Source organism: Sporothrix brasiliensis (genome assembly GCF_000820605.1).
Source record: "Sporothrix brasiliensis 5110 chromosome Unknown Cont17, whole genome shotgun sequence".
Taxonomy (NCBI): domain Eukaryota; kingdom Fungi; phylum Ascomycota; class Sordariomycetes; order Ophiostomatales; family Ophiostomataceae; genus Sporothrix; species Sporothrix brasiliensis.
This window is the reverse complement of record NW_024467136.1, coordinates 2,277,390-2,300,235: the sequence shown is the minus strand read 5'-3', so window position 1 is coordinate 2,300,235 and position 22,846 is coordinate 2,277,390. Positions and strand designations below refer to the sequence as shown.

At 55.1% G+C, this 22,846-nt stretch overlaps 9 protein-coding genes across 9 annotated transcripts; 2 read left to right on the top strand and 7 right to left on the bottom strand.

Moving 5' to 3' along the window:
- Positions 1–199: 199 nt before the first annotated feature.
- Positions 200–802, top strand: SPBR_03267 (uncharacterized protein; the record flags this gene model as incomplete). Its single annotated transcript, XM_040761570.1, has 1 exon — positions 200–802. One exon carries the CDS (start codon positions 200–202, stop codon positions 800–802), a length of 603 nt encoding a protein of 200 aa, XP_040620675.1.
- A 56-nt stretch (positions 803–858) lies between these two features.
- SPBR_02862 (protein FAM50) lies at positions 859–2,154 on the bottom strand (the record flags this gene model as incomplete). Its single annotated transcript, XM_040761165.1, has 2 exons — positions 859–1,230; positions 1,324–2,154. 2 exons carry the CDS (start codon positions 2,152–2,154, stop codon positions 859–861), a joined length of 1,203 nt encoding a protein of 400 aa, XP_040620674.1.
- Positions 2,155–2,602: 448 nt separating this feature from the next.
- On the bottom strand, positions 2,603–4,197 carry SPBR_02710 (23S rRNA (adenine1618-N6)-methyltransferase; the record flags this gene model as incomplete). Its single annotated transcript, XM_040761013.1, has 2 exons — positions 2,603–3,905; positions 3,968–4,197. The coding sequence occupies 2 exons, from the start codon at positions 4,195–4,197 to the stop codon at positions 2,603–2,605; spliced, it is 1,533 nt and encodes a 510-aa protein (XP_040620673.1).
- A 278-nt stretch (positions 4,198–4,475) lies between these two features.
- Positions 4,476–6,671, bottom strand: SPBR_02445 (beta-glucosidase; the record flags this gene model as incomplete). The annotated part of the gene is made up of 1 exon (XM_040760748.1): positions 4,476–6,671. One exon carries the CDS (start codon positions 6,669–6,671, stop codon positions 4,476–4,478), a length of 2,196 nt encoding a protein of 731 aa, XP_040620672.1.
- A 1,472-nt stretch (positions 6,672–8,143) lies between these two features.
- Positions 8,144–9,298, bottom strand: SPBR_02944 (myo-inositol-monophosphatase; the record flags this gene model as incomplete). The annotated part of the gene is made up of 1 exon (XM_040761247.1): positions 8,144–9,298. One exon carries the CDS (start codon positions 9,296–9,298, stop codon positions 8,144–8,146), a length of 1,155 nt encoding a protein of 384 aa, XP_040620671.1.
- Positions 9,299–9,655: 357 nt separating this feature from the next.
- SPBR_02250 (uncharacterized protein) lies at positions 9,656–12,915 on the bottom strand (the record flags this gene model as incomplete). Its single annotated transcript, XM_040760553.1, has 2 exons — positions 9,656–12,679; positions 12,790–12,915. 2 exons carry the CDS (start codon positions 12,913–12,915, stop codon positions 9,656–9,658), a joined length of 3,150 nt encoding a protein of 1,049 aa, XP_040620670.1.
- A 2,353-nt stretch (positions 12,916–15,268) lies between these two features.
- Positions 15,269–16,429, top strand: SPBR_02939 (uncharacterized protein; the record flags this gene model as incomplete). The annotated part of the gene is made up of 4 exons (XM_040761242.1): positions 15,269–15,428; positions 15,497–15,546; positions 15,618–15,655; positions 15,811–16,429. 4 exons carry the CDS (start codon positions 15,269–15,271, stop codon positions 16,427–16,429), a joined length of 867 nt encoding a protein of 288 aa, XP_040620669.1.
- Positions 16,430–16,704: 275 nt separating this feature from the next.
- On the bottom strand, positions 16,705–19,074 carry SPBR_09113 (tripeptidyl peptidase sed3; the record flags this gene model as incomplete). Its single annotated transcript, XM_040767239.1, has 1 exon — positions 16,705–19,074. The coding sequence occupies one exon, from the start codon at positions 19,072–19,074 to the stop codon at positions 16,705–16,707; it is 2,370 nt and encodes a 789-aa protein (XP_040620668.1).
- Positions 19,075–20,472: 1,398 nt separating this feature from the next.
- SPBR_03038 (uncharacterized protein) lies at positions 20,473–21,489 on the bottom strand (the record flags this gene model as incomplete). Its single annotated transcript, XM_040761341.1, has 1 exon — positions 20,473–21,489. One exon carries the CDS (start codon positions 21,487–21,489, stop codon positions 20,473–20,475), a length of 1,017 nt encoding a protein of 338 aa, XP_040620667.1.
- Between the last annotated feature and the right edge of the window lie 1,357 nt (positions 21,490–22,846).

Genomic DNA, 22,846 nt, shown 5'->3' with positions numbered 1-22,846 from the left:
AGGTTTCACTTCTTTACGACGAATTTGGGCATACATTACTGAGCTTCGATATCACCGTCGTACTTGTCCTCACTCGACACTCACATTCACCCCTGTGCCTCGAGTAATTTGATTAATCGACCTCGATATCGCCAACGCAAAAGAGTCGGAAACCTTTCTATCAAGAATCATGACAACACTCTCCCTCTTCACAGGCCCCATGGCCTTCCTCACGGCCGCCTCGTCGGCTTCAGACGTCTCTGGTCTCCAGACTCAAAAGACTTCGACACATCCAGAGGTAGCAGCACAAGTAACGGGCGCCCCCGCAGCTCACCCGGAGTCCTTCTCACTGCCAATCAACAAGGCTACGGCAACGCCAACACCAGCGACAACCGCCGCCACAACCACCACCCACGTTCCCCTCTCGCTTCGCTCGTCCACGCTCGACATTATCTATCGATGCCACAGCAATACCGTCTATGCCTGGGCACTTGCGGCGACAGCAGCCAAACCTGCCGCATGGGTGGCACGCCATACTGCCCGCCTCCTTATTATCCTCGGCACGTTCCTTGTGGCAACGGCGCAGCTGTGTGCGGTGCGGTGCGGGCAGGCCATCTGGCAGGCCTTCTGGTGGCACCTGTGGGCGTGCAAGCCCGCGACGCGGCTCCGCAAAAAGCTGTACTTTGAGGTGGCGCTGCTGTTCATGGGCCCGAGCGGTAACGGGGTGCTGCTGGTGGTGCTATGGCCTGGCTGGCTGGTGCTCGCGGCGGCCATATGGGGCTTGTCGGTTGCCGTGACCCCAGCGGCCGTGGCCGGAGCTTGAAAGATGGTAGAGGGAACATTGGTATAACAAACAAAACAAAATGGCCCGCTTGTCCCTCACTTGGGGGTAAAGAAAAAGGCATTGCCGCCCTGGTCGCGCCGCACTTGGTGGACATAGTCTTCCTCCGGGTCAAACTCCTGCCAGAGACTCGCCGGGAAGATGTGCTTGTTGCGCTCGTACCAGCGGCGGTCGACAACCTTTGTGAGGCCCGGATCGTCGTCGGCCCCTTCGAGGTGACTAAAATCTTCGTCCTCCGCCGCCGCCGCCGCCTCACCATCACCACCGCCGTCCTTTTTCACGCTGTTGCGCGGCGTCGTGAGAGGGGCCATCGGTGCTGCCGTTGTCGGCGCCTCGTTGGTATAGTTGAATACCCGCTCGCCGCCAGGGCCAAGGGTCTTGTTGATGACGAAAAAATAAAAGTCATAGTGCTGTTTGGGGTTTTGGTCAGTATGTACGTGGGCCCATAGGTTGTTTGTACATGGAAATACACAAGAGACACACGAGGCACGCTGGGAACATACATGGGGTATAATGAGATTGCCGCGGACCAGCATCAGGTCGTCCACGTTGATGCGCGCCCAGTGCAGCCGCGCCTTGCTCAACCGCTTCTCGCCGACACCCAGGCGCGCACCCACTTTGCGGCTGCGGTCCAGAAACAGCCACACATGGTCGCCCTTTTTGACGCGCACCGTGCCGCCGGGGATGTTGGCGCCCTCGTAAAAGACAAAGGGAATGGCCACCTCGCTGGCCTTGACGGCCGCCTGCAGCGCCAAAAACTCTTTGCGCAGCGCTTCACGCTCGGCTGCCTGCCGCCGCAGTGCTTGTTGCGTGAACGATTTGATGGGAGGCAGGTCGCTCGTGCTCGACGGCGAGGGCGACAGGGAGGACGAGGTCGAATCTTTCGCGCTGGCCTTGCTCTTCTTATGATCGACGTCGTCGTCACCGTGACCGTCTTCGTCGTCGCCTTCGTCGTCCTCCAAAAAGGATAGTTTGCTCGTCTTGCCACCCTTTTTCTTCTTGCTCTTGCCGTCCTTGGTCTTCGTCTTCTTCTTGGCCGGGCCACCCTCCGCCTCGCTGCCGCCTGTACCGGCTGCTGCGTCGCCTGTTCCCGCTGGCGAATCGCGGCCGGCGTCGGGGGTCGCTGACCCGGTTCCTCCGTTCCCGTCACTCGCATCTTCGGTCGATCCCGCCTTGGCCGCCTCACGCGCTTCACGTTCCTGCTGCTCAAGAACCGCGGCGCGCCGCTTGCGGAAGTCGGACAGCTCAACGAGACCCACGACGTTGGTCGACAGTCGCTGCTCGGTCGTCTGGTTCGGCGCAGTGAAGCGCGAATTGTTGCCGGAGCCAGACATTATGGCGGCCACTGCTGCTCTGGCTTTGCGGGACGACGATAGGGAGGAAAAAGAGCGTCGCAATCGCGCTGGTCGAAGAACGGTGGTGGTGCCTGCCCGTGTTTAGTATTGTGGAAGCAGAGCTTGCCTAAAAATTGTAAATAGACTTTCGTTTCTGAGAAGCTCTGACGTACAGCGTAGTTTAGGTGGAGAATTGCAGTACCAAAAGCACAGTGCTACAGGCGTAATTCGCACCCTACACTGTATGTCCTTTGTCAGTATCGCTAGCTATCATCCATATATTATTTCATCTTTTTCTAATTAAATTTATTTATTGTTAAATTTGTTTCTATTTCATCTTGTAGACAATTACATTAAATAGAATACAAAGGTCAGCCGTTGAGTCTACTATCCCTGACAGGTAGCACAACAAAGTACCAACGATTACGGCGGATCTTCAACCTGTAACTTATTCTCCTTCTGGTCGTGATATTTTTAACTTGTCCTTGAGGAATCCACAAAAGCTTTGGTACATCGCCTCGTTGTGGCCCTCGAGCCAGCGGCAGTGGACAATGGTCTCTGTCACACCCACGCGGACCGTCACCACAAAGCCAAACGCGGGATCTTCGTCTCGGCCAAGAGGAAGGGTTGCTGGATCTTCTGTTGGCTGTGGCGGGCCACCTTCTGCTGCCGCTCGCTCTTCACGCTGCTTCTTTCGTCTCCAGGCCCGGCCCCAAACGTTCTCGCGCGCTCGGCCCACGCCTAGTAGTGCCTCCTTGTCCCAGTCCCAGGCCGCGAGCGCCAGGCTCTGCATGAGTGCGTCAATCGCCGTCGACAGCGAGACTGTGTTGGTGGCGGACGTCGCCTGATTGCCCCGAGGCACACTCAGCACGTCCACTTCAGAAATCGGCGGCAGCAGGTGCCGGTATGACTCGAGACCAGACGCATCGCTGCCTCCTCGTGCAGCCGCCATGGTGGGCCGTCGTGCGCCGTAGCTCCATCCCAGCGCCCAGCGACGCGTCTTGGTCCCTTGCACAAACGCGGCGACGGCGTAGTTGTCAATACCGCGGGCGCGCAGCTGGCCGACGAGCACGTTGAGGCTCGCGAGCTTGCCGAGCATGGCCGTGTACCAGCGGACACGGCTGCGGAGCTTGGCCGACTCGTCCAGGATGCGGCCGACAAAGGCAATCTCGCCGCCAGCGTGGCCGTCTCGAGCTGCATACACCATCTCCACAGGGGCACCCGTGCAGGCCGAGTGTGGCGGCTGCTTCTTCGCGGCAACTGACGCCGTCATTTCGTCCGCGGACGCATAAAACGGCGGGTTGCACATGGTAAAGTCGAGTGACGGGTAGGAGGGAGAGGAGGGGGATGTGGCGGAGGGATCGGCGCCCGTACAAATGAGCCGTTCATCAGGAGATCGCGCGACAACTTGTATCCGGTCCTCGAGGCCGTTGCGGGCCACATTGCCGCGGGCAAACGTGAGGCTTTCGGCGTCAATGTCAGTCGCAAGAAATTGCCACTTGGGACGTTGTGCGCAGGCTAGCAACGGATAGATGCAGCTCGCACCGGTGCCAATGTCGAGGCCGACGGCAGGGCCATCGTCCTCCATCAGCGCCTTAATCCAGACGACGTAGTTGTGCCGGTTGGGGATAGGTGGACAGAGGCGGTTCTCAGGTAGTTCCAGCTTCAAACCAAAGTCGCGCCAGAGCAACGTGATTGTCAATTGGCGGACGGCAGCCGGGTCCCGAAAGTCGAGCTGGCCATTGTGGAGGCTGTAGAGCAGTTAGCATCTTGACCATGTAGCAAGACATGCGTGGTAAGGAAGGGAGCGTACACCGCCTGGAGGTCTGGGTCGTCGCGTGCAAGGGCGCGAAAATCTAAGCGATCTTTGTAGAGGTCGCGATAGTAAGCGTCTGGCCGCCGAGGCACAGCGGGCTCGGGGTGTGCACCCTCAGCGCCGTCGTTCATCTGGTCGTCAACCACATAGAGACTGGTTGTCGATGCCGGGGTTGCCAGCGTGTCTGTGCTGGGGTCCCGGCCGCTGTTGTTTGCGACATCTGCCATCGTTGTTTATGGTGGTTGTGTTGTTTGGAAACTTTGGGGTAGTCTAAGTCGCTAACACCGAAGTGGTCTGCTTGTGAGCTTGCGCTGGGTTGCACGCCTATAACACTGAACTAAGTTCGCTATCTAATTCCACCAGCGCTGTCCACATCCAAAACAAGCGGTAATATGAAGCAACCTCAACTAAACTTGATAAAAATGTATTTTTCTATCTGTACACCTTGATGTTGTACTTCTATCCTATTTCTCCTAATCTCGCCACACCCTCGCAACAATCGTACTTACGCCACGTTGAATGTTCCCGTCAAACGCAGATCACGGCTGCTCGCGCCCACATGGACAGTGAACGTTCCGCTCGGCACCACCCACCCCTTTGCCGCGTCCCAATAGCTCAGGTCCTTCTGCCGCAAGTTGAACGTCACGGTACCTGCAGCGCCTGGTTCCAGCTTGAGCTTGTCGAAGCCGCGGAGCTGCTTGGGCGGGGCGGCCGGCGAACCGCTGGGCAGCGTCAGGTACAGCTGTGCCGCCTCGGCACCGGTGACACTGCCGCTGTTGGTCAGGCTGATGGTGACGGTCGCAACGTCCTCGAACAGGTCGGCCTTGCCACCAGGGCCCACGGCGCCAGATGCCGCGCCAGACTTCGCAGTCGATGTGACCTTGATGTCGCCGTACGTGAAGTTGGTGTAGGACAGGCCGAAGCCAAAGGGGAACCGCGGCTCAATGTTCTTCTCGTCAAAGTGGCGGTAGTCGATGTAGAGGCCCTCGGCAAAGTTGTCGCTGCCGTGCGAGACAGCGGTGCCGTAGTCGGCCGCACTCTTGGCAATGGTATATGGCAGCTTGCCCGACGGCGACACCAGGCCGTACAGCACATCGACCAGCGCGTTGCCGCTCTCCTGGCTAGGAAGGCCGGCCCAGACAACGGCCTTGACGCCTGTGTTCTTGAGGATCGACTCGAGGACAATGGGACCGACGCTGTGCACGACCACGATCGTGTTGGGATTGGCCGCCGCGACAGCCGCCACGAGTGCGTTGCCGTTGTGCCACGGGTCCAGGTCGTTGCGATCACCGGCGACCTTCTCGACGGTGATGTAGCCCTCGCCCGAATCCGCTGTGATGACCACAATAGCCGCGTCCGCGCCCTGCACCGTGCTTTCTACAGAGTTCGTCGCATCGCTGCTGGAAAGCGAAATCTGCGTGCCGTCGGCGGCCGCACGTGTCTTGAGTGCGTCGTACGGCGCCACAAAATAGGGGTAGCTGGCAGTACCAGACCCCCAGCCCATGCCGAGCGCGCCTGTGTTGCAGCCATGGTCGACGCACGAGTTCATACCCTTAGGGTTGACAATGGCTGCTGAGCCCACGACGGCCAACTTCTTGGGCTTGCCCAGGGGTAGGATGTTGCCCTCATTTTGTAGCAGCACGATACCGTCGCGTGCCACGGCACGCACGTTGTCCTTGTGCGTCGACTGCACCGACGCCTTGATGTTGGTGCCCGGGTAGCCCTTGTCCTGCCCGACCAGGTACCATGACGCCAGGATGCGCGTCGCCATGTCGTCGAGCCGTTCCTTGGCCACCTGGCCGCTGTTGACCGCACTCGTCAGTTGCGGGCCCCACAGAATCGTCTTGCCGTCGTAGTCGCTGCCTGGCATCGTCATGTCCATGCCACCCGTCGCAGCGCCGGTCGTCGTGTGCTGTGCGTTCCAGTCGCTCACCACGTAGCCTCGGAAGCCCAACTCCTCCTTGAGCAAGTCGGTGAGGATGTTCTTGTTCTCACATGCCCAGGTGCCGTTGACCTTGTTGTATGAGCACATGACGGAAGCGACGCCGGCGCGCACCGCGTCCGCAAACGGCCACAGGTACAGCTCGTGCATCGTGCGGTCGTCGACGGTCGAGCTGATCGTCTCACGGTTGAGCTCCTGCTCGTTGAGGATAAAGTGTTTCGCGCACGCCTGGACACCGGCGCCTTGCATCCCCTGGATCGTCTCCGCCATGGCCACGCCCGTCAGGTACGGGTCCGGTCCAAACCCTTCCCAGTTACGGCCACCAACCGGTATTTTCCCGAGCGGGCCGCCCACGGGGCCCAGCAGCACATGTATCCCGCAGCCCTTGGCCTCCTCGCCCATGTATTGGCCGCGCTTGCTGATCAGCGCGCGGTCCCATGTGGAGGCGGCCTGAATGCCTGGTGTAAAGGCCGTGACGCCCGTGCCGTACCGGATACCAAGTGGGCCATCTTGCAAGCACAGCTCTGGGTAGTTAATGGAGCCGATGGTCGGCGTGTTGCCGACACAGGGGCCCTTGTTCCAGCCGACGCCCGACACGATGTTGACCTTGTCCTGCTGCGAGAGCTTGGCGACCGCCGCCGTGGCCTTGGTGTGTGCAGCGTCCCAGTCCAAACCGCCATTGGCCAAGACGTCCGCCTGGGCCGGCGAAATCACGGCTGCCGCCGCAAGGAGCAACGCTGCACGAACGAGAGCCGTCATTGTTTCCGCAGTGGCAATTGCAGGCAATAATGAAAAAAAAAAAAAATGCACAGCGTCCTATTCCAAGCAATGAAAGGGAAAAGATGACCAAGCCCCCAAAAAGACGTAAAGATGGTACGGGCGGCAAACAACTGTATGGCCCCGACTTGCTGCTGCGACGTGTCCCTGGGTGCCCCAGAAATCTCGTGGAGATGTTAACAGCGCGAGACGCCCGCTGCTTCTTATACGACACCAGAACTAAAATCACAACGGGGCATGGTAAACAGAGCCACAATGAAATGGAGGAAAGAGGAGCAAGCGACGGACCGACTCGTGCCTGCCTTGGTGCAAAACGAGCCGGGTATTCTTTCCATCCCCACACTTGAGAGCAAATAACATTCACAAGAGGGAAGGTGCCGATCGTGGCAAGAGGTAATTGCGTCTTTCGCTCTTTCCTTCCGCTTCTAGGGCTTGTCTTGTCACACTCTTTTTTCATAAATATCTTTTTGCCTTAAGTAGGGTATTGGGTATAGCCAACGGGCAGGCTTCGACCACATATACAGCCAGCCGTAGTATATGTTGCGGGGACGGTAGGTTAAAGAAGAAGTTGAAGACATGATGGAGTGTGTAAATTGATATTCACAGACTATGTGGATGGGGCTATACGTTGGACACAATAATCGCAGACACAATATCCATATTTCCGTTATGGGAGGGTCTTTTGTTTCTCCAAAGCAGCGCTCTTTGCAGATTGATTTTCTTTCTTGTGGCCTGTACCAAGGATACTTGGCCTTGCTTTCCTACCAGTTCTGTGGTTGGTTCTCGCTGCCAGACTGGGATACATGGGACATACTGGATCATGGCCTCCGTTCTGATTGCTCCGTACATTTCCTATTTAGGTTGACACAATCCCCAATACCCTTTATCTTTTGCTTGTACATCGTCCCACGGTATAAAACACCTCGATAGTGCCAACCATATGAGGCAAAACGGGCCGGTAACTGACATTTATTCTCCGCCAATATACGACGTATGCTTGTTCTCTCTTCTCCCATCCTATCCTTTGCTGAACCTTGAGCATAGCTTCATATAAGAAGGGGAAGTAACTTCCACTTTTGCCGAAGAGCTCTTGACCCTCTAGTAACCGTGTCTTGCTTTCACCCGTTCTTGGTTCCTGTAGCGTCTTATTCCATCTTAAGACAAAAAAGTGGGCGATCAATTTACCTCGGCGCTGCTTCGCCGAATAATGCAGGGTTTCCGTTACTTTCTCTGCTGTACGTTGTAATTAACTGACGAAAATTAAGACGACAAAGAAGACAATGCCACCGTAGAAGAAGATGAAAAGAATACAAATGAGTCTCAGCCAAATTGCCCATTTGGCCGAGTGTTGCGATTCGTCGACGCATCTGCTATTGTAACCCTGGCTTTTTTTCTTTTTTTTTCTTTTCATTTTCTTTCCATTCAAAACGTCGCGCTTGAACCGCATTTCCCCTTCAATTCGGACCCAACAAATCGGTCCGTCCTTGATCACGCAGCACGGCATGTACCGCCTTCAGCACCGCCTCGTGCGCGTCGACCGGCGCTGCGACAAATCCAAAGTTGTTGACCAAGATCCGGCCGGCCAACAGGTCCAGCGGCTTGCCGTCCACGTCGGTGATCTTGCCACCCACCTCCCCAAACAACAGCATGGCACCTGCGTGGTCCCAGATCTTGGCGTGCCTGTCGCGCCGCCGGTACACCCAAACGGTCATGTTGGCCCGTCCCGTCGCCAGCGCGGACCACCGAGGCACCCATCCTAGCAGGTCGCTGCCGGGAAAGGGGACGCCTAGCCGGTCTGCCACGGCCCGGTGCACGTCGTCGAGGGCCGATTCTTGGAGAAAATAGCACGTAACAGGCCGTAGGACTGTTTGTGACGACGGCGAGGGTGCAGCGTAGCGGGGCAGGCGTCTCGGCACTGCCGTTGCGGCCACAGCGAGAACCGATCCTCTGTTCTGTCGCGACGCCTCAAACAGGGGCCGCGCATAGGCCCCGTAACCCTTGACGGCAAAGAAAAGGCTGCCTCGTCCCGTTGGGTCAATAGAGTCGTTCTGGATCGTTGCCGTTGCAGCCGTGTCGCCCGTCTCTGCATCGGGCGACAGCAGGGGGCATCCCACGACGGCCACCGTCTGCTGCCCGTCGACGAGCAGGGCCACATTAATGGCATACATCTCGCGCCGCAAAAACGTCTTGGTCCCGTCGATCGGGTCAAACACCCACACGCGACCGGGCCCGGGAGCGTTCTGGCACCGGTCAATTGTGTCGCACAGGTCGGCTTCGCTCGTCGGCAGCACGCATTGTGCGCCGGTGCTGGGTGCGGCGCTCGTGTCCACCGTCCGCTGGAGTGTCGTCCAGACGCGCTCGCACAGCACAGGATCAGTACGCAGCGCGCTGGCGTCCTCTTCGCCGACAAATATGTCGTCCGGGAACGCCGCGTGCAGCGATGCCGTCAGCAAAGCCTGAATGGCAAAGTCCCCAATTGTGACAGGGCCCAGGTTGTCCTTCTCGACGGCACCTTTGTCTGTGTCCGGTAGAACGGCCTGGCTTACACGCGCCGCCTGCTCGACGGCCCGAATGGCCACCTGGAGCTCACGCTTGTATGGGCTGTCCATCGTGAAAGGTGTGGGACGGTCGTAATTGGTGTGGGCGGTGACAGTGGCAATGAAGCATGACTTTGAAAATCATCGCAAAAGAGAGTGCTGCTGGTCTTGCTAAAAAGGGCGGTGGGATAATCGGTGTGGGCCAGCCAGGCCGCACTAACAGACTTCTTAACCAAGCCACATCACAATCAACAACACAAAATTGGTCTCGGTTTTCGAGCGTTTGCATGCTGTGTTCCATTTAAAACCAAAAAAGGCGTTGCTAATAAAGGCATATATACAGAAGCTTAGGGTACGGAACCAAAAAGGGGTATTTGTTCGAACATAGACAAAAGGAGAGGCTCTGCCTAAAATATGCCTCTACGCCATTCATTGTTGCTGTCTATGAATGACCACTGCCTTCAGCTGTTCATCGGCTTCTCGCACAAGCTGATCGGTACAGCTCCACTCTTGCTGTGGCCGCTGGGGCGGGTACGAGTAACGGCTGCCGAGCGGGTCCTGGAAGAAAAAGGTATTCTCGGGCGGCCACCGTGGCTGCAGTTCTGGAAATATCTTTCGAATGGGCGGTAACACTGTAGGGTTCGAAGATGATCGCATCGTTGGCGCCTGAGAGTTGTCCACTGGCAGTGATTGGCGGTGACCTGTCGGGAGAGGCAGCTGCATGGTCTCTCGTAATGGCAGAGGTGCTGGGCTGGAACAGTTGATCGGAGGCTCTCGTGCCGAGTACGCTGGAAACGACGAGCCACTGAGGTCCATCATGAGCTGTTGAGCAATTCGGTCCGTACCAGACCACGCTGTGTCGACAGGACTTGCGTTGGGACTTGGCGTTGCTGCTGCTATGGGCGGGTCTAAAGATGCCTGAACACCCATTGACTTGGATCGTCCCCGAGCGTTGGCCTGTTTCCGCTGTTGCTGTTGCTGTTGTTTGGTCTGCACCTCAGTCCATAGAGGCCCTCCAGGGCCGCTGCTACCACCTTCGAAAATCTTCTTTGACTGTCTTCGCCGTGGGTTCGCCTTGACAGCTGACAGAATCGAGTACTTATCAGGACCTGCCAATGGTCGGGGTGTTATCGCAAGGTTGGGCAATATATTTGTAGAGATGTCCGCAAGCGGCATAACCAGTTCGGTCCGGTCGTTGGGAAGAGCCGCGGTTTGTGCAACGGCCGGCTCAACGGTTGTGCTTGGAAGGAGCTCGGGCAGCGACAACGTGATCTGCTCGGATGCTGCCGAGGTACTTGTCGGAGGAGGGCAAGTCGAGAGGACGATTTCCAGCTCTCCCGGAGCCGAGTGCCTTTGCTTGGGCCTCCGCTTTCTGGATACTGCACTAGTCGGTTTCGCCGGCATCTCGTCGGCTTGGCGACCAGATATTTGTCCCAGAGTTTGAACAATCTTGAAGACGGTGATTGCTCCGTTAGTCTGGTCGTCTCGCGTAGCAGCAGGCCACTTTGCATCTGGGTTGAGAGGTCGTCCTGTTCGTGAGCGTTTCTTCCCCGTTGCTTCCTTTTCGGTGATTGGCTGCGTTGCAAGTTCCGTTGTCAGTGAAATTTCCGATGCGGACTTCGGCTCCGGATTGCAATCTATTTCGTTGTTCTGTTTTGGAGGTTGTCCCCTCCTCTTCTTCTCTTTCTGTCCGTCCGTTCCACTTCCCCGACATCCGTCTGTTTGCTGGTCGTCTGACGTTGTGGTCGCCTCTGCTGAAACGTCTGTTTGGGTCCCTTCGTTGTTTCTCTTTCCTTTTGTTGCACCAGAAGAGATGCTCTTCCGCTTCTTTTTCGGCTCGTCAACCACAGAACCAGGTGGCAACCACATTATGGGCTTCTTTTGTTTTAGGTCGTCCACCCATGCATCGCAGTCCCACTGTACCCAGTAGTCAATCACATCGGACCAGACGCTCTCGGGAGGCTTGGTGAAGTTGACAAAGACGACCTTGCCGCCCCGACTATGGACGGCCTTGGCGAATTCGCGAACCAAGACCTTCAGGCCGTGGACCTTAAGGCTCGTACCAAGAATCAGCAGCATATCGGGCGTCAAAGAGATGTCGTGCTGGACGATCGGAGAGATCAGGTGTGCGTTGGGGTGCTCTTCGCCGTACAGGACAATGTCTGGGCGAAGCTTTCCGACAGCCAACGCACGCTTGCCACGACCCTCGCGGGCAGCCGTGGCACCTGCACACCTGGGACAACTCGGCTGGCGGCCGGACATGGTCTCAAGTTCGCGGCCCGCCTCATCCCACGGTGTCGTTTGACCGCAGCGAAAACAGCGCAATAGCCGAAGAGAGCCGTGGAGAAAAACGCATTCCACACCACGGAAACATGGGTCTCCATTCTTGGGAACTTTTGTGTCGGTCTGTGATTGAGACGCGCTCGAGTCTTCGGACCCCTGAGAATCCTGGGAGCTAGTTGGTTCTTGCGACCCTTGTTCCTTACCGACCGTCAGGGAGTCTTGGGAATCTTCGTCTTTGCTTGCTATTGTGGATCCAGCTGAGGTTCGCGCAGAGCGCGTCGAGAAGCGGCCCTTCTTACCCGGGCCCAGGCCGAGGCTCGTCGACAGGCCTACCTTTTCCTCGATCTCGTCAATGTTCTGAGTGTAACAGCGGACAAGTTTGTTTGTGTTGCGGAGGTGTGAAATGAACTCGTGGCTTCTGGTCGGGACAACCTCTCTGACTTTTTGTCGGAGAGTCGTAGCAAAGGTGTAGAAAACGGAGGTCTTGACGGGATCGGCCCAAATGGAGGCGTCAAATAAGTCACGGCCCTTCATCACGGGAAGAGTGCTTCGGTTGCTTGCAAATGATGACTGGCTGGAGAGAGTAGGCTGCGAGGAGCTGGCTGTGTCTTCAAAATCTGACTCTGCATCTGAAGAACAAGCAGACGCAGCAACTGACGAGTTGCTGGACGAGGAGCCTGGCGATCTCGCCAAGTGGGACTGAAAGTCCTCGGAGGGGTCGAAAAGTATCGAGGGTGGGGAGGAGAGTGGTGACGAGCTTTGCAGGAGTGGACCGAGACACTCAATGGAATCACCGACGGCTGCAGGGTGAGCACGGCCTCTTCTTTGCGGTGTCATCTGCGACTGTGAATGCTTCTTAGGGTCGAGAGCCGGCAGCTGAACCACAATGGACCCCTCCTCGCCATGAGTCGCTTCCTGTGGCGTGCGGTTTGTCGTGTTTTGTTCGGACTGCGAGGCATTTTGGCTCTTCCGTCCACGCGGCCTGCCTCGCCGTCTACTCGTCGTAGACGCGTATGGGGTTTTTATTGCCAATGCTTGTTCAACTTTCACGTTGCTATCCTGCCGGTCCTCAGACCGCCTCTGCCGTTTGTTCGTCGCCTCAGTCTCGTCGTCCTCAATCGTTTCCATTCCAGGTTCGTTGAACTCTTTCGATGCGGCGTCGAACTGGGCCTGGATCAATGAATAAAGTCCATTTTTGGATCGGAAATCCTAAGTCAGGCGAGTTAGCCAGTGGCCGAGAAAAACATGCAAGTCAATATAATTGGGGGCGTAAAACATACTGGAATACCCGAGTTGGTGCTGATCCCGGCACCGGTCACCACCAGCACCTTCTTCGCCTTCCAGAGGGCATCTGCAATATCCTGCAGAAGCTCGGTCGATTCCGGCAACACGTGGCTGGTCGGCATATTGGCGTCGTAAGTATACCGAGGAGTCAGGGCGCGTCAGAAAGTTGAGGATCTGAAAACTGAACGCGTTTATTCGAGCATCGCGAGGCTTGACGTGGCAAGAAAAACGCGATATGTGCTGGAGCGGTATGAGTGATATGGAGAGAAGGAAGAAACAAATCGGTAGCCAAAGATCCGCCGACAGAAGATCTAGTCGAGCCCAAAAGTATGGTGAAGTTTGTGACTGTCGCGCTGCCGAAAAAGTCCTCCGCGAAGCTCAGTCTCCGAGACGCGCCGTATGTACAGTCTCGCGCGTGTATTGACCGGAACCTTGTAGACGAGGGTAATAGCAATCTCTCCAGTCAGTCGCAGGGCCTTGGAGATATGTTATGTCGTTTGCAGACTATCCAAACACGCGCCAAGTTGTGTATCTTCCGTCGCTTCTGTGTCGTCTGTAATGGTCGTGGCTGTTGGACAATTGCACGACTTCGCAATGTCAATAAAGGAAAGTATGGCGGGAGTTACAGCTTAGCCAGAGCGCGTCTAGCTTGCTTGTCAGGGATAAGGGCAGCGATCAGCGGCGCGTGCAGGGGTGACGGCAACCACTGACGTTGGGGCGCATGTGCAAGCGTTCAGGTGCACCAAATGAGGCAACGAAGAAAAGAAAAGAATCGTGAGAATTAAGAGGCGGAATTGCAGTTGGTAATTTAGACAAGAAGAAAAAGGACAGCGGCATTCAATCCAATGGAGAAGGAGCGAGGTGCTAAATCAGCGACTATCAACACTCAGCGTTCGCTTCACCAGTCGCGCTTGCCTTTCATGGACAGTCATGGACGGGGAAGCTTGGACAGCTTCGCCGACTCCACATACGCGGGCCAATGACGGCGCCTCGTTCCGAAAAAGGCAGGACAGTGTGCCTTTGACAGTGTGCAGAGCTAGCAACAGAAGAAACTTATTTGTATGTATATGATGATGGAGCAAACTAAGATCCTAAAGTGACGTTAGAATTTGGCACCGGTTCGCGTAAAATGACTCGTGTGAGTTTCGGTGCGAGGACACCAAGGCGAGATATGGTACCTGGGGTTGTTGGCATTTGCTCATGTATTATACGACTTTAGGAGGTAACCTTCAGCTGCCATCCGTCGTAAGGCTTTTATTTATTGAGAACACTTAATATTTCATCAAAGATATCCTTTAATAGAAGAATCAGTCTCAGTGGCATGGCGATGCTGACGATGCCATGTTTAGTGGGCTGTTAGCCAGCTAGTTTCTGACCAATCAGGTGTTACTATAGCCAAACAAAGTCAACAAAAGCGCTCACAACTTTTTATTATTTCGGGTTTTTGCCCACCTTCTTTTTCTCTCTTTTTTTATCAATCCCGTATCACTTTATCTCTCCCCCTCACTCTCTTCGGGATTTTCGGCAAAGTTTGCATCTCAATACCCCGTATTATCCCAAAGGACCGTGCCGCCCTGTCAGTAGCCGCGCTGTTTGAGACGATTGTGTTTGATGTGCGTTCAACAACCCCTTGTTAACTGCGCAACTGTCCGTGTTCTACCAACCAAGTCGACGTCGTAACGTCGTGCTTGCGATTCAGACATTATTAACATTGGCCCCAATTATCGTTGGAAGTGCGCATCTGACCTGAGTGCAAAAATGCCTTTCTCAGATTTTTTACGTCACTGTAATTCCCTCGTTCTCAAAAATAATACGTGCGTATTTAAAAATATAAAAGAATAAGAATAAACAAATAAAAACAGAAAGGAAAAGAAACGAAAAGGTGAAGAACGACACACCTACTGAAACCAACCTCAAAGGTTCTTACCCATGCAGCATGTGTACCGAAAAGACTCTTTCGATTTGTATTCTTCTCGCATTTCATACAAAGATCGTGAGCATGGAAACACGCCTGACTCGCGGTCAGGTGGTCGGATGGATGTCGGTCCCCAGGATCGTGGTTTTGTTTGAGCGAGTGCCAAGCTTTGCATGAAGCAGAACACTACCGTTTCCAACGACGACCTCAAACGTCTCCGCTCTGTAGAAATAACAGACAGGACGCAGGGCAAGCGAACAAAGGACCCGAAGGAAAGGGGAAATAAGAGCCTAAGAAATTTAGTCCCAGTTGACCTCCGAACGGCTCACGATGATTCTGCCTCGCCGTGGTAAGATCGAACATATATAATGTAGAAGGGGACACGAATATTCTCTTTCTCTGTTACGCCTCCTTCTCTTCTCCTCCCCTTCCATCACTGGTTGATTACGTCCTTTTGATACCCTCTTTTTTTTCCGTTTCTGTTTCGGCTGGTCCAACTGTTTTATTTCACACGCCCTTTAATTTATATCTGAAAAAGAAACAAGAAAATAAACGACAAAATGATGTATCCCCTTTCAATCGCCTTCCTGGCCTTGCCCCTACTGGCATCTGCACAGAAATGCACAATTCAGTTTGATGGCCGCGTACCTTCGACTTTCACGGCAGCTTCCTTCGACACGAACAACAACCTGTTCAACCCGAGCAATGTATTTGGCCAAGGTGAGCACCATCGAGAGGTGACTCTCCTCTCAGCGATGCGATATAGCTTCTAACAAAATTACGCGCAGGCCTCAAGTTCAGCCAGCTCATCCAACTGCCTGCTGTGACGGGTTCGCTCGTATGTCTCTTACCTCTTCTTTTCTTACAAAAGATTTTCTTTTTCTTTTTCTTTTTTGCTAACAACTCCAGTTTGACGTCAACACCGTCCCGGCCGAGGTCACCATTAGGTCCGCCCAGTCTCTTGCTTCTTCCTTCCCGTCCACCCCGTTCGCCTACATGCCTGTCCTGGCGACCCCGCCAGCAACCTCTTCATCTTCTCCTCCTCCTCTGATTCGTTCCCACTCTACTCTCGTGGACGTCATCGCTGATCCACAACTCGCAGCGACAAGTCCATCTTCGCCCCCAGCGCCGACAACGTCCAGACCGGCTTTCGCCGCGCTGAACTCCTCCCGGCCAGCAACTCCGGCACCGATCCGTCCACTCAGGGGATCAAGACTCTGCACTTTAGCGTGATGCAGGACGCCCAGCGGCCCCTCAACCTGACGCACGAGTACCAGCTCGTCTTCCTCGAGAGCAACGACTTTAGCACCAACCAGCTCGTGCTCAAGGCGGGCACTGTGCTGGGCCAGGCCGGCAACGTGGATCCCAACACCCTTCAGCTATTTGGAAACGTCAACTCCAACCCGCCGCAGGTGCTCTTCAGCACGCCATTCACGCCCGGCGTCTTCCACAACTTTGCCGTGACGCTCGACTTCAACAAGCTGACGTCGCAAGTCTTTTTCTCGACGGGTACGACGGCACTCAAGTCGGTCACGCAAGCGCTGGCCAACGACGTCAGTGGCCAGGGCCAGTTCCACTTTGGCGTGCTCAAGAAGCCTGTGAACCCGGGTGCAGATATTGTGCACAGCGGCACACAGGAGCCCGGCATCAACGAGGGCGTCATCTTCGGCGGCATTTTCGAGGAGGATAGCTCAACAGGTTGTATCAGCCTCTCTCCATAGGCTTATGTGGCAAGTTACATAGGGATAGATTTGTAAAACGGTGACATTGTTGTAATTACTCCCCGTCGAAGTAGAACCGAGCCCTCTTTGGGATATCCTTCTCGCTGATCAGATGATTATAAGCGTAGTAAATACGTAAAAAAAACCAATGGAAAAAAAGAAGAATTGAACAAAAGGCTTCTTATGTGCCCCGTACATGGAGCGTTAAAAAATACAGACAAGACATGGTGGCGCCACATTGGCATAGCGTCTGCCGCGCTTCTTTCACTATTCGTTCAGACTTCCAAAAGTGCAGCCGAGAACTTGTCAAAATCGTTTGGCACACCGAGGCCGGTCACTGCGTCCCACCCGGTTGCAGCTGGCCAACCAGTCGGCCACACGGTCCGGTTGAACGGCATGCATCCCTTGCTAATACCAAAGGTAACATCCTCCAGTATACTCTGCACCCGAGGCGAATACAATGCTCCATTAAGCCAGCCCAGCGCCGACTTTCCCGCTTTCAGCCTCCGATCATTGGCCAAAGCTACCATCGCCGCCACAACAGGTGTGCTTGCACTGGTGCCGGTTGCCATTGATGGCACGCCGCCCCATGTGACGGCAAAGTTTGACCCGATGACAGAAATGTCGGGTACACCTCGCCCGTAACGGTTGAAGAGCCCGGCTTTGCTATCACCGAAGCGGCCTAGATACGTATTGACAGTGTCGTTCTGCCATGCCGGACGGGGAAAATAGTTGCTAAAGCCACCGGAGCTGTATTCGGCGCCAATCGCCGGTGGCACGGTGCCAGGCCCCCAAATGCCAATCTCGGTCGAGCCCACTGCCGTAACCCACGGACAGGACGCGGGAAACGTTGGCTGCAGCGGATGTTTGTTAGAGCCGTCGCCATGAATGCAAGAATCGCTGATTCCATGGCTGCCGCCATCGCCCGTGGCCACAAGAACGGTAGTTCCGCGGGCCGCCAGCTGCATGAATAGCTGGCATACACGCGTTGCGTATGGCTGCGGCACAGTTTGCTCATCGTCACTGTAAGATATGGACAGCACGTGTGGTATGGTGTCCGCCGGTTGGGTAATTAGGAATTCGAGCAAGTCGAGGTACGGTTCGTTGTTCGAATGCCTTGGGTCTCGCCGGCTGCCAGCCGGATTGATCTTATCGGCGACGCCACCGGTGCTGTAGAATGTGATTTGTGACGGGTAGCCCAGTGCCATAGCGTACTCGACATCCAACGATGCCTCCATGCCAGCGAGAAATCTCGGCATCTGAATGTTCGCCCCGTTGTTTACATTCACTGTGGTGAAGTTGTAAACCGGGTTGCCAGGGCCCGGAAAGCCAATACTTGGGGAGGAAAACTGGAGAAACTCGGCAACATCTTGGTGGTTGACGTATTCGGATAAGAAGCCGGCGATGCCAAATCGCACTAGCGAGCGTGCGTCGGATGTTGACGATGTTGACGGTGTTGACGTCGGTGACGGTGTTGACGTTGACGGCGTTGACGTTGGTGAAAATGTGGTGGGCGGCTTGGTAGGCGAAGATGACTGTATAAATGCCGATGTTACCGTTTTGGAAGACAACTGAAACGGATCAAATGGAACCGGCTTCCCAGGTTCCAATGATACTCCTATGTTCAATGCTGACGTTGTAGTTTCCGAGTCGGGGGAGACTCCAGATGCTGCAGTTCTTGCAGCTCTGACGAACCGGCCCGTTGGTGCGGGAATTGAACGAGTAGTGGGTATTATCCACGGTGCTGGTGGAATGGTAAAGTTGAATTTCGTAGGTCCAGGATGGCCGGGCAGCGACCAGTTGTACATTTGGCGAATGCAAGCTGGCGTCACCAGGTTGGGTATACAGGCCATGAACGGTGACCAAAGTGGATAGGTCCCGTTCCAATGGCCGAGGCCTGGTCCAGGGCCATCCCATCCTGGGTTACCCCGACCTCCCCAAGGACCACCGGCGTTTCCGCCACCGGGGGCACCTCCGGGGCCGCTACCACCATTGTTTCCAGGGCCGCCTCCTCCCCCACTGCCTGGGCCTTTTGCTTGTCTCCTTTCCATCCTTGTGAGCCTCTTACCAGGCCGTGCATCTTGTGCCAGTCGCGTCATAGGAAGTCGACGAGCGTCTGCTGGCGGCATGAACTGGGCCAGTGGAAAGACGAAGTCCACATAATCGGCCAGTGCCTTTGGGATGGAGTACGACTGTGCGCGCAGAACGGGCGTTGTGCTGTTCCTGTAGGCATAGTAGGATATGTCGGCCTCGAATAATACTTGTATGGTGTCGACGGTGGCATTGAACCTCACCCACGCCCCTTCTACAGTTGTGTCATTGACACCGCTGTCGGCTAGCCAGCCCAGGACGTGGTTGACAGCGTCTTTGTGTGGTGCTTGGTAGGCTGCAAGTTGTGCGAGTGAAAGGTGTGTAGACGATGAGGTTGGACGGCCGATCTGTTGTAGCATGTACGCCTCGAGTTCGCCCAACTTGGGCTGCGCAAGTGCAATGGAAACACTGAGCGTCTCTTGTAATGGTGCGTCGGCTTCGATCCGCCATCCGTCTGGAAGCGTCTGTTTGTGTTCAAGGACGACGGTGGCTCGCCCGCGTGCGAACGGCGTGAGAAGGGACCCGACGAGGGCAGCTAAGAGAGAAACGCGCATGCTCTCACTTTTGGCTTTAAGGTACAAAAAAGAGGAAATGAGGCATTCTGTATGACAAGAGGTTCGCAATGGAATGACGAGGAAAGCGGACCAAATAACAGAGAAAATAAATAGGAATAAAAATTATGTTAGAAATAATAGTCAATGAGCGAAGAGCGTTGTCTCAGGAGCTGGTGAGTAGATACGCGTGCGGCGCAAGCAACGGTGCTTGGCGGTAATCTGGAGGAGGGTTTGTCGAAAACACATCACATTCCCCAGAATTGCGTTCATGTGAAGCACGAGAGGCGAGGTTGCAGATGGAGCCGGAGATGAAGGCCCAAACGCGACATGCAAATAAAAGTGGCAGGAGAGAAGAAAATGGTCCGATGGGAAGTCGCGATGTTGACACACTCGGCTCCTTCCTACAAAAAATAGTTTAGAAGCGGATTTGGGGGCCGTGTTACCAATGCTGTGGAGAGCAGCCAACAACCAGCTGTCTCCTTGCTCTTTCCTTTTAAGCACTTTCGCATTTACAAAATTGGCATCAAGCCGCGTATGACACGGAAGGAGCGTATAGGGAAAGGAAGGAAGGAGGGAGGGCGAGGGTTGTGCAATCAAGACAGGAAAGAGACAAACGGGCATCGGACAATGTCCGTCCAGTTCCGGCGCCAATTAGCTGAAAACGCAAGCAATTAGATAAAGCATAGACGCTACCTACTATGGTAAGCGATAAGTGAACCAAATGACAATAAAACGTGAGAAATGGCCGCTGACGGAAATACCATACATATTAAAGAGCATTAAGAGGCTCAGCTAAGGCGATGGAAGTAGCACAGCAAGCAAACAGCAAGAGTCGATCGACACGGAGACGGTCACGAGCCAGAACGTGGCATTCAGCCGACATATATCGAAAAAGAAGAGCGGGCCAGATGCCTTGGCCAGCTGGGCAGCTGGCCACAGCCATTTACGACGTCGTGCCGCGGCTCAAGAGATACTGGGAAGCGAGTTTATGTTGGCGGCTCCAAATGAACTGCCGTATTGAAGCGGCATCGTAGTTTTAAAAATAGAATCGAGCGCCGAGAAATGGAAAGAAGAAGAAGAGGGTTAATAAAGCGATAGTGATTACGCAAGAGAGTGGACGACAAGGTGAGGGTATAAACGAACAAAGTGGAAGAGGACAAGAGGAGCGTCTCTTACAGTGGAAATTTGAAAAATCAACTTATCGACGGAGGCGACAAGCAAAAGTAAGGGTGTCCAAATTGAAGTAGATTGATATGCAATCATGATATTGGCGAGGACAAGGTATAATTGGTAGCTGAAAATTAAAATTTCAAAAGGAAGAAAGCAAGGCACCTGGTATCACCGAACGGTCTCAAAAGCAACTCTTTATGAGCAGCTTGTCTAGAACGCATCTTCACTTTACAAGAACTTCTTGACCTGCTCTTCGTTCCACTTCCAGAACCGGGCAACACCACCCGTGCCACCCTCGGACTCCGGCTTGGTGGACGAGACCAGAGACGGCTTGAGAGGGTAGAGGCGGCCGAAGGGAATGATCCAACCGCCGCTCTCCTTGAGAGTCACCTCGGACGACGTCGACGCGAAGACCAAGGTGGACGCACCCAGAACAGGTGGGTAGCAGAGCGGCGACACGATGAAACGAAAGACAGCGCCCATGTCGCGTGCCAGCTCCGTTTTCAGATTGCCTGGGTTCACGGGCAGACTGACAATGTTGTCCTGGCGGTGGCGGCGGGCGTACTCGACGCCCAGGGCCCAGACACCGGTCTTGCTGATGGCGTAGCGGTCTATGGCCTTGGGCACGCCGCCCTTGCCGGCCGGGTCGTAGGCAATATTGTCCAGTGCGACGCCCTCGCCCTCGACGCCGAATGACTCGAGGCCGTACGATGACAGCCAGACGACGCGCACGGCGTCGGTGGCGGGCAGGCTGCGCTTGGCGGTGGCCTGCAGCAGCGGGGTGAGCAGCTCGGTGAACAAAAAGGTGCCGACGCAGTTGACGCCCATGGTCAATTCATGGCCTTGGGCGGTGCGGCGCAGCGGGTCGGACCCCATGGCGCCGGCGTTGTTGTAGAGGACGTGCAGCGCCTTGGTCTCTTGGGCGAGGAACGTCTGGGCGGACTTTTTGACCTTGACCAGGTCGCTGAGGTCGAGCTCGAGGAAGATGAGCTCGCCTTTGGAATTGGGCCGTGATGTCTTGATGTCGTCAATGGCGGGTTGGACGCGCTCCAGAGACCGGCCGGCCATGTAGACTTTGGCGTTGCGCGCGTACAGGATGCGCGCCGTCTCCTTGCCCAGGCCGGAGTTTGCGCCGGTGACCAGGTGGACGCGACCCGACTGATCAGGTACGGTCGCCTCGACGAATGTTGGTTTGGGTGGGAAGAATTGCGTCCATGCGCGAGAGAAATTGGAAGGGCCCGCCATGTTATGCGAAGGCGAGATGTCGGCAGTTGGGCAGGGTCTGCAGTAAGAAGAACGGATCGTAGTATGGATCGCAGGGCTGTGGAGCTATAGATATCTACAGCTTGGAATGTCAAACACGATCTAGATGAGGGACAGGTAGACGTCCCGTCATGGCTCGACATGGGCGCCGAAGGCCCTTTTATTCCTTCATCCTCTCCTCATCTCCATGGCACGACGTCAATCGGGCATTCTGGTATCCGGGCACCCGGGCACTCTGGGCACTCCGGCCTTCAGCAATTCTATACCAGGATGTTAGTCGGATCATACACAAAACGGTCAAGAATGGATGTTGCCCTGGATTTGGAAACGGAGATATCGCCTTTCGTCCACCGATTGGCACGGCGGCGGTCCCACTTATCCTTGACAAGGGGTTGAATTGTAAGGGAACCATACTCTGTACATCATTTCAGCTGTCCGTATGGACGGTAAGTGAAGACGGTGTCTTAAAAAACCGACAAAACGTGTAGGTTTTATCTAGACGCAGATTGAGCGCGTTAGGAAATCCCTGTTTGGGAGCATTAACTCGTGGAAACAGACCACCACACTATTTTTTTTAAAAGAAAACGTTGCTTGAGTCGGGCCTTGCAAGTTTCGTAAGATCTTGAACCGCGAAATATCTCAGCCTTTGTGTGGTTTGAGTTTTGACCGGGCTGTGTGCGTCCGAGTGTCAACCACAGTCAACAAAAGTAAACTGGGGGCCATCATACAGTGCATATAAATACAGCGCCTGTTGTGCACTGTTTTTTCTAAGCGCGCCCCAAAAGGAGTCCGTCGATTCTGCCGGTTTACACCGCCAGCAGGCCTTTTCTCAAAGATCCTACGCGAGCCCAACGTATACGAAAATATCTTACAACAACGCGAACAGCTGTCGCCTTTGTACTGTATTGCACTGTACACCAAACAACAGATTGCTGCTTTTTTTGCGCACTGCGAGCGCGCGAGATTTTTCACGCCCAGTTCGGCGTTGCGCGCAGCCCTCTCTGCAGCGGACGTCGGAACATGCTTTTCGTCTCCAGTAAAGCGGGGCCGTTCTCCTCCGAATTGCCGATCATCAGACAGAAGGGCTAATCCCTTAAAAGATTAGCGGTGAACGTCTCGGGGCAAGTCGAGGTGTTAGAGGGGTACTTTTGGGGGGTTGGCTGGTGGCTGCCCCTACAAATTTATACAGCTTTCTTCTGTCGCTGGCTAGCATTTACCCGCAACTACGGGCAACCTCGAAGCCGCGCTGTAGGAAAGCGCAGCCCACGTCCTTGTGCCAGCGTAGAAATCCATCGGTCCCTTAGGGAAGCCCACCTGGGGGAAAGCGTATCCACAAGCA